The 10,082-nt window shown below is 44.0% G+C and overlaps 1 protein-coding gene across 1 annotated transcript in view; it reads left to right on the top strand.

Moving 5' to 3' along the window:
• Positions 1–9,610, top strand: part of NDRG3 (NDRG family member 3) — a gene marked incomplete at its 3' end in the record, with an annotated part of 55,525 nt that extends 45,915 nt beyond the window's left edge. Inside the window, exons 4-7 of the mRNA XM_017859064.1 lie at positions 1,829–1,934; positions 3,024–3,144; positions 7,388–7,450; positions 9,550–9,610. Of these exons, the coding sequence (XP_017714553.1) occupies positions 1,829–1,934; positions 3,024–3,144; positions 7,388–7,450; positions 9,550–9,610 (351 nt within the window). The remainder of the gene's footprint in view (positions 1–1,828; positions 1,935–3,023; positions 3,145–7,387; positions 7,451–9,549) is intronic.
• Positions 9,611–10,082: the final 472 nt, after the last annotated feature.

Below are 10,082 nucleotides of genomic sequence, written 5' to 3'. Positions count from 1 at the left end.
TTTAATTTTTTTTTTTTGAGACGGAATCTCAGTCTGTCGCCCAGGCTGGAGTGCAGTAGTGTCACAATCTCAGCTCACTACAACCTTCACCTCTCGGATTCAAGCAATTCTTGTGCCTCAGCCTCCCGAGTAGCTGGGATTACAGGCACCTGCCATCATGCCTGGCTAATTTTTGTATGTTTGTAGAGACAGGGTTTCACCATTTTGGCCAGGCTAGTCTTGAACTCCTGACCTCAGGTGATCTGCCCTCCTCGGCCTTCCAAAGTGCTGGGATTACAGGTGTGAGCCACCGTGCCTGGCCTGTACTTTATTTCATAGCCAGTACACAGTACCTTATTCTAGTCTTCATTTCTTATGTTCATTTTTCAAGGCTTTGAATATACTTGACTAGGAGGTAGTAGTAATAGAAAAATAACAGAAATATTGAGTCATGCATGGTTTCATTTGATAGGGATGGCTATCAGCTCCAGCCTACGGCCTGTAATTTGAGATATATTCATGTCCAATTAGCTTGAGATTATATTCTGTGGTCCACATCAGAGAAACCAAAGCTCTGATGAGGTTCATTATTAGACAGGAAATTAAACTGGAAGCGCTTTGCCTTTTTTGGGATTCTCATTGTCAGAGTGAATCTTGTCTTGCCTAATGTAAGACTTTCTGAGATAGATACAGGCTTCATCAACAGAAATTCACTAGGCTAGGATGGTAATTTTTTTTTTATTTTGAGAAATGTAAAACTTGAGCATGACTAGAATAAATCTCAGTTAACTTTTCTGTAGTCCCTTTTTTTTTTCCCACCCAACCACTCTTAGTGTGGCATCTACTCTCAGCAGCTCGGTGCATCCTTTGTCTGCTTTATTCAGTTCCTGAGCTTTGCTGTGGCTACATCTTTAACTTGTTGGCTTGGTTAAGATCTTTTAGGAGTAGAGGGTACAAACTCACCCAATATAGCTTACACCAGAGGCAATCCAGTGATATCTTAGAACTTACAAGTACACACAACTAGCACCAGAAAGTAGAGTAGTGGAAATGCCTACTAAAAGCTCCCAAGTTGATTCCTCTTTTCAAGAGAAGAGCCAAGCTGAAGTTAGAATCTCTTAGTTCCAATTACAAATACCTAGGGAAAGATACTGACCCAGCATGGGCCAGATGCCTCCCTGACTCCAGTAAGCTGTGGCATAAGGTTATGTTCCACAGACATGGTAGCCAAGACCCACCCCTGTAACGTGTGGATGACACAGAAGGGCGGCTCCCAGGAAAGAAGAGATCCTAGGCAGATACACACATAGGTGGTCTAGTGAAATTATCTACTGAAATTAATTATAAATTTTCTGAACATGTGTTCAGAAGCTCTGAAACCTCTCACTTGCCACCCAGCAACTTCTTCATATCTTCCGTTTCCTTTTATTTTATTTTATTTTTTGAGATGAAGTCTCACTCTTTTGAGATGAAGGCTAGAGTGCAGTAGCACGATCTCACTGCACGCTCTGCCTCCCAGGTTCAAGTGATTCTCCAGCCTCAGCCTCCCAAGTAGCTGGGATTATGTGTGTGTGCCACCACAGCCAGCTGATTTTATATTTTAGTAAAGACAGGGTTTCATCATATTGTCCAGGCTGATCTCAAAGTCCTGACCTCAAGTGATCCACTCACCTCAGCCTCCCAAAGTGCTGGGATTACAGGCGTGAGCCACCGCGCCCGGCCACGTGTAGTTTATTAATGTGTCCTGCCCCAGCTAGTGGGAAATGGCGGTAAAGCAGATATTGTAAAACTTTGGCAACCTGGGAAGTTCATTCTACTTCTTCTGAGACCTTATGTTATCTTGTTACAGGAACATGACATAGAAACAACTCATGGGGTGGTCCACGTCACTATAAGAGGCTTACCCAAAGGAAACAGACCAGTTATACTAACGTATCATGACATTGGCCTCAACCGTATGTATTTGATTTTACACCTTCCCTTTTTATCATACTTGATCTTTGTATATTAAAAACCAAACAACAGTAATATTCTAATAGAGCAGAGGTTTTCCCCTCTCTGTGGTAACCTTTCCTCCTTGTTCCCACATTCGTTAATGGTATAAAGTTCCTGGGAAGTGTGCAGGGGAATATATTTTGGGGATACTGGAATCATATCTCGCCTTCAGGTCTGCTAAAGGATTGAAGATTATACAATGAATTGCTTAAGAAAGTAGAACTGAAATCCATGTTTTCAAGCCTGTACTTTGTTTTTTGTTGTTGTTGTTGTTTGTTTGTTTGTTTGTTTGTTTCAGGTTAGAAAATTCAGAGTTGGAACTTAACTTTGTTGTGAGCTCTTCAATGAATTAGTAAAAGAGTTCTTGCTAGAGTCTGTCACCAGTGACTTTAAGTGGTCTTTTCTAGATGGTAGTATAAGATTTTGGCCCCAGCCATGGACACACAGAGTCTGCATACATGTGTTTTCTTTCACGCTGCTCTGGCTTTCAGAAATGCCCTGCATTTGAGGCTACAGTTGAGTGTTAAAGCTTTTGTAGCCGCCTTGGCATGAGAAGTGATCTAAGCAGGTATACAAAGAGGGTAGAAGTGGAAGCAGCAGCCCCTCCCTGCACCCTGGCAATTTTGCCAAGAGGCAAACTCCCATGAGGTGAATGTGAGCAGCTCAGGACATTCACTCCACCTGTGCTCTTGGGACATAATCAGTGTCTGTTTGTGAGATAGAGGAATAATGTCCATGAGAAATGACAGCATTATGGGTGTAAGATTATTTTGTGCTATAATCGGAAGCCACCAAACGTTAACAAAGTAATTTCTAGTTTGCAGACATTATTTAGAATTGAGAATTATTTTCAATATGTATCTCAATATGAGATGTCTTATATTCAGCCTTTAGGGCAGCTTGAATCAGACAGATTGTTCAGACACCTCACTTTGGTGGACTGGTGGTTAAAAAGCAGTGAAAGAAGGTGATGATAGGCATTGACTGAGTGGAGGAAAATTGAGGAGATACGGAGAGCCTGTGACTTATGGGTATTTTTATTCTTATAGATAAATCCTGTTTCAATGCATTCTTTAACTTTGAGGATATGCACGAGATCACCCAGCATTTTGCTGTCTGTCATGTGGATGCCCCAGGCCAGCAGGAAGGTGCACCCTCTTTCCCAACAGGGTAAGGCCACAAAGAGATCATCTGGGAGATAAGCACTCAGAGCAACTGGCTGAGCTCCAATGGGAGAAGTGGTTTGTGCTTCCCTTTGATTTTATTACAGTCTATAGGTTATGCTTATTGACCATCCATCCTCATGTTTTCTCTCCTTGGGCTGAGAGGACTGGTGTTTACAGTTTTTTGGGGGAAACTGTATGTTTTCCCGTATCAAGGAATGGCTCTCCGTAGCAGGTGCCTGCTTTCCTGTAATCTCAAGGCATAAGTGTCTGGAACACCTACTTCTCACTGTCTTTGTCTTTCCCTTCCTTATCTATTTGAAAGCGTCATTTTTTAGCCAGACATGGTGACTCACACCTATAATCCCAGCACTTTGGAGCGCCAAGGCAGGAGGATTGCTTGAGCCCCGGAGTTCAAGACCAGCCTGGATAGTGGGCCAGGTGCGGTGGCTCATGCCTGTAATCCCAGCACTTTGGGAGGCCAAGGTGGGCGGATCACGAGGTCAGGAGATCAAGACCATTCTGGCTAACACGGTGAAACCCCATCTCTACTAAAAATACAAAAAACTAGCCGGGCATGGTGGCAGGTGCCTGTAGTCCCAGCTACTCAGGAGGCTGAGGCAGGAGAATGGCCTGGACCCGGGAGGCAGAGCTTGCAGTGAGCCAAGATCGCGCCACTGCACTCCAGCCTGGGCATCGGGGCAAGAGACTCCGTCTCAAAAAAAAAAAACAAGAAAAAAAAAAGACCAGCCTGGATAACATAGGAAGACCTTGTCTCTACAAAAAATTTAAAAATTAGCCAGCCAGGCATGGTGGTGTTCACCTGTGTTCCCATCTGCTTGGGAGGCTGTGGTGGGAGGATCACTTGAGCCCAGAAGATTGAGGCTGCAGTGCCTGGGTGACTGAGCAAGACCCTGTCCCCAGAAACAAAACAAAACAAAACAAAACAAAACTGTCATTTTTGTGTCCTTCCTCGAAACTCCCAACTACCTAGGCCCAAATTCAGGTCCTTCTGAGCTTTCCTGGGAGCATCTCCCCATCCTGATAATGGAAATTTGAGTCTCAATCTGATAATGGAAATTTGACTATCTGTGTAACTATTTTTTCTGAGAGGCTGTCCTGGCAGATAGAGGTGTGGGCCGATTGATTGGCTTTGGCACTCTCAGCTTCCTCCTATGTCTGCTTTGCAGGGCAGAGTTACAGGCTCCCTACCTATTTGTTCCCTGGACGGTGTGCTTATCGAGAAGACCTTAGGAGGAGTGAGCGCACACACTGTGGAATTCTAATTCTTCCCCTCTCCTTTCACTCATCTCCAGAGCTGCCTTTGGCCAGTGACTGCTGGGAAATAGACAATTGCAGACAAATAATAGCTAATACTTAAATAGTACTCAAACCATGTTCCAGACACTGCTTTAGATGCTTTACATTTGTTAACTCATTTACTCCTCATAACCCTATGGGATAAGTTTACTATTATTCCCATTTTATAAGTGAGGAAACTGAGGCCCAGAAAAATTAAGTAACATGGCTAACATTACATAACAAATAAGTGGCAGAACTAAGATTTGAACACAGTCTGGTGCCAGAATCTGTGCTGTTCTGACTCTATAATGCAAATTGGCCAGTGGTCAGTTTATATCCAGCAAGATTTGGATCCAGTTCCTTTTTTCTATTTTGTGCACAAATGGTTCCACAGCACACCATCCCTTAAGTGTTCAGGCAGAGGCGGGCTGACTTCCCTGTCAGATGTAGAACAGATACTGCCTCATATGTAAGTGGTCATCTTAGGATCAATTCCATCTTCAATTCTGTAATCGCTTTATTTTATTTATTTATTTTTTTTGAGATAGGATATTGCTTTGTTTCCCAGGCTGGAGTACAGTGGTGTGATCATGGCTCACTGCAGCCTCAACCTCCTGGGCTCAAGTGATCCTCCCATCTCAGCCTCCCTACTAGCTGGGACTACAAGTGTGCACCAACATGCCCAGCTAATTTTTGCATTTTCAACATGTCCGGCTAATTTTTGTATTTTCTTTACTTTTCTTTTCTTTTTTTTTGAGACGCAGTCCTGCTCTGTCTCCCAGACTGGAGTGCAGTGACGAGATCTCCGCTCACTGCAAGCTCCACATCCCGGGTTCACACCATTCTCCTGTCTCAGCCTCCCAGGTAGCTGCAACTACAGGCGCCTGCCACCACTCCCGGCTAATTTTTTGTGTTTTTAGTAGAAATGGGGTTTCACTGTGTTAGCCAGGATGGTCTCGATCTCCTGACCTCGTGATCCGCCAGCCTGGGCCTCCCAAAGTGCTGGGATTACAGGCGTGAGCCACCACGCCCAGCCAATTTTTGTATTTTCTGTAGAGACAGGGTTTTGCCCTGTTGCTCAGGCTGGTCTCGAACTCCTGGGCTCAAGCAATCTGCTTGCCTCAGCCTCCCAAAGTGTTGAGATTATAGGCGTGAGCCAACACTCCCAGTCAGATGCTTACTGCTTTTCTAAGAATTCTGATCTGGGTCTGTTCCTGGGCTTGCTCAAACATTTTAGGATCATATGGTTCATACTATGAACCAAATTCAAAAACAGTAAAATAACCATGCCAGACACAGTGGCTCACACCTGTAGTTGTAGCACTTTGTTAGGCCGAGGTAGGAGGATCACTTGAGGCCGGGAATTCAAGACCAGCCCTGGCAACATAGCGCGACTCCATCTCTACAAAAAATTGAAAAATTAGCCAGGCATGGTGGCACGCGCCTGTAGTCCCAGCTACACAGGAGACTGAGGCAGGAGGATAGCTTGAGCCCCGGAGTTCAAGGTTATAGTGAGCTATGATTTCACCACTGCACTCCAGCCTGGGTGACAGAGTGAGACCATGTCTCTTAAAAATTTAATAATAAATTTTTAAAAATAACTATATTATTCTCTGCCTAAGTGAAACAAATAAGCATTCATGCTAAGGGTTTGTAACTGTGTGCCCATAACTAGAAAACCTTTGTTTATTTTTGCATTTAGTTGTCTAAATATAGCAGCAGACCAAGACCCACTTTCTGAGTTGACTCTTAGTGCCAGAGGTTTACTGAGCCTGGACTCCAAACTGAAGTGATTGCTAGAGGTTTGGAAACACCCTAAGAGAGAACCCTGTTACTAATTCTTTTCATGTGGCACCCTCTGGTCCCAAGGGCTGCTCATTAGGATATAGAAACAGTGGATTCTTTCACTTTCTTCTTAGCATGGCAGTTGTAGAGAGTTACACAATATGCCACAATCATTTTCAGGTACCACATCACCTCCTTTGAGCCTTTGGTAAAAGGAAATGCTTTTTTCTAAGACTTCTTTTTTTTGTTTTGAGGGGGGCGAAATTTCGCTCTTGTTTCCCAGGTTGGAGTACAATAGCGTGATTTCTGCTCAATGCAACCTCCACCTCCCAGGCTCAAGCGATTCTCCTGCCTCAGCCTCCCGAGTAGCTGGGATTACAGGCACACACCACCATGCCTGGCTAATTTTGTATTTTTAGTAGAGATGGGGTTTCGCCATGTTGGTCGGGCTGATCTCGAACTCCCAACCTCAGGTGATCTGCCCACCTCCGTATCCCAAAGTGCTGGGATTATAGGCATGAGCCATTGTGCCCAGCCTTTTATCTAAGACTTCTGTACCTTTCCAGCTGTTCTAGTAACTGGGAATTGTGAGTACTTTTTTTTTTTTTTTTTTTTTTTTACAAAGAAAAGAAGTTTAATTGGTTTATGTGTCTGTAGGCTGTACAAGAAGCATGGTGCTGACATACGCTCAGCTTCTGGTGAGGGCTCAAGGAGCTCTTACTCATGGCAGAAGGTGACAGGGAACCAGCATGTCACATGATTAAGAGCAAGGTGAGGTCAGTGCCACAGCACCACACACTTTTTAAACAACCAGATCTTGCACGAGCTCATTCATCACCAGGAAGATGGCACTAAGCCGTTCCTGAGAGATCCATCCCTATGATCTCAACATCTCTCAGCAGGCCCCACATCCAACACTGAGGATTATATTTCTTATTTTTTTTTTTTTTATTATACTTTAAGTTCTAGGGTACATGTGCATAACGTGCAGGTTTGTTACATATGTATACTTATGCCATGTTGGTGTGCTGCACCCATCAACTCGTCAGCACCCATCAATTCATCATTTATATCATGTATAACTCCCCAATGCAATCCCTCCCTCCTCCCCCCTCCCCCCTGTGAGTACTTTCTAATTCAGGAGATATCCTTCTGGATTTCAGGTATCAGTACCCCACAATGGATGAGCTGGCCGAAATGCTGCCTTCTGTTTTTACCCACCTAAGGTAGGTTCATTCTGTAGTCTTTCGTGCAGTTTTTATTGACTTTCTATGGTGAGTTCTTTAGTGTCTGTTTCAGAGGATACGATGATTAGGAAAACAGTAGTCACTGTCCTTCTAGAGCTTAGTGGGGTAACAAGTAAGCAAACAAATAATAAAGTTTTATAAAATAAGTCAGTGGGGGTGTTGTGATAGAGAATAAGGGCAGGATCTACATTAGTAAGGCTAGTGAGGGAATTCCTCTCTAGGAAGGTGGCACATACGCTGAGACCTAGAAGATTTAGAAATCTACCTTGAGCTGGGCCCAGTGGTGGGAAGATCACTTAATGACAGGAGTTTGAGGCTACAGTGAGTTGTGATCCCACCCCTGCACTCCAGCCTGAGTAACAGTGACACCCTGTATCTAAAAAATAAAAATAAAGCTGTTTAAAATTTTTTTTTTTTTTTTTTTTTTGAGACGGAGTCTCACTCTGTCGCCCGGGCTGGAGTGCAGTGGCCGGATCTCAGCTCACTGCAAGCTCCACCTCCCGGGTCACGCCATTCTCCTGCCTCAGCCTCCCGAGTAGCTGGGACTACAGGCGCCCGCCACCTCGACCGGCTAGTTTTTTGTATTTTTTTTAGTAGAGACGGGGTTTCACAGTGTTAGCCCGGATGGTCTCGATCTCCTGACCTCGTGATCCGCCCATCTCGGCCTCCCAAAGTGCTGGGATTACAGGCTTGAGCCACCGCGCCCAGCCTTAAATTTTTTTTAAAGGGTTCATCTCACTATGAAGAGAATGCTTTGGAGAGGAATCAGAGAGAGAAAGCAGGGAGAACAGTTAAACTTAACAATAGTCCAGGCAAGAGATAATGATAGCATGGTACTGGATGCTGCTGTTGGGGATGATTGAAGTAGATAGTAGTAGATAGATGGATATATTCTGGAGGTGGACTCCACTGACTTGCTGATGGGTTGGATACTGACAGTAAGCTACCAAGGATAACTCCCAAGTTTCAGTTGTATATATGTGTGTGTGTGTGTGTATATGTGTGTGTGTGTGTGTGTATGTGCGTGTGTATGTCTGTGTGTGTATATATATATGTGTATATATATTACTTTTTTTTTTTTTTAAGATGGAGTCTGATTCCGTTGCCCAGACTGGAGTGTAGTGGTGCGATCTTGGCTCACTGCAACCTCTGCCTCCCAGGTTCAAACGATTTTCCTGCCTCAGCCTCCCATTTAGCTGGGATTATAGGCACAGGCCACCGTGCCTGGCTAATTTTTTTTGTATTTTTAGTAGTAGAGACAGGGTTTCATCATGTGGGGTAGGCTGGGNCTCACTGCAACCTCTGCCTCCCAGGTTCAAACGATTTTCCTGCCTCAGCCTCCCATTTAGCTGGGATTATAGGCACAGGCCACCATGCCTGGCTAATTTTTTTTGTATTTTTAGTAGAGACAGGGTTTCATCATGTTGGCCAGGCTGGTCTTGAACTCCTGACCTTCAGTGATCCACCCGCCTTGGCCTCTCAGTCCTGGGATCATAGGCGTGAACCACCGCCCCCAGCCTTAGTTATATGTTATTTAACCATTAAAACCAACTTGAAAGTAGGTGGTGGGATCCTTGTTGTTGTTGTTTTTGAGACAGAGTCTCACTGTGTCACCAGGTTGGAGTGCAGTGGCGTGCTCTTGGCTCACTGCAGCCTCCGCCTCCCGGGTTCAAACGATTCTCCTGCCTCAGCCTCCTGTTTAGCTGGGACTACAGGCACACGCCACCATGCCTGGCTAATTTTTTGTATTTTAGTAGAGACGGGGTTTCACCATGTTGGCCAGGATGGTCTTGATCTTCCGACCTCATGATCCACCTGCCTCAGCCTCCCAAAAGTGCTGAATTACAGGCATGAGGATTACAGGCATGAACCACTGCGCCCAGCTGGGACCCTTGTTTTATAGATAGGGAAGGAACCGAGGCTCAGAAGTTGGGAAAAGGAAAAAAGCACTTGCCCAAATTCTCACATCTAATAAATATCAGAGCCAGGATTTCAACCCAGGTTATATGCTTTCAGTTATGCAGTGCTGCCTGCAAATGAAGTTGACTCTGTCATTTGTCATTATGTCCCATTCACAGCCTGAAAAGCATCATTGGAATTGGAGTTGGAGCTGGAGCTTACATCCTCAGCAGATTTGCAGTAAGTATATAGAGGATTAGCCTCAACATGCTTGAGGCACTGCCTAGGTCACAGCTATTACGCTGTGTTAAATGACCAGGCAGTATTCTGGGACTTATGTCAATTTTTCTGTAACTTCTGTCAGCTTTAGATGCAGGTTGTATAAAGCCTTGCTTTGTACTTATAATACTTGAAAAATCATAAATGGGGACAGTACGTCATCAATAAAAAGCCATTCCTAGGTGCTGCTTATAATGGAATTTTGTACAGCCATTAAAATTAAGTTTATGAAAAGCTTTATATGATACATGGTTTGCATACATTATAATGTTAACAAAAAAGTTAGTATAGAATAGAATATGACAAAACATAAAGTTTGTCATAACTGTAGGAAAGGACTGGAAGAAAATGTACCAAAAAAATATTAATGGATTGATGTGTGGTAAGATAATGTGAAATTGTGAAATTTTATTTTCTGCTTGTTTTGTTTTGT

The sequence above is a fragment of the Rhinopithecus bieti genome, unplaced genomic scaffold, assembly GCF_001698545.2.
Source record: "Rhinopithecus bieti isolate Rb0 unplaced genomic scaffold, ASM169854v2 scaffold_38981, whole genome shotgun sequence".
In the NCBI taxonomy this organism is placed as follows: Eukaryota; Metazoa; Chordata; class Mammalia; order Primates; family Cercopithecidae; genus Rhinopithecus; species Rhinopithecus bieti.
Note: the sequence above shows the minus strand (reverse complement) of the source record. Positions and strands in the feature narration are given on the sequence as shown.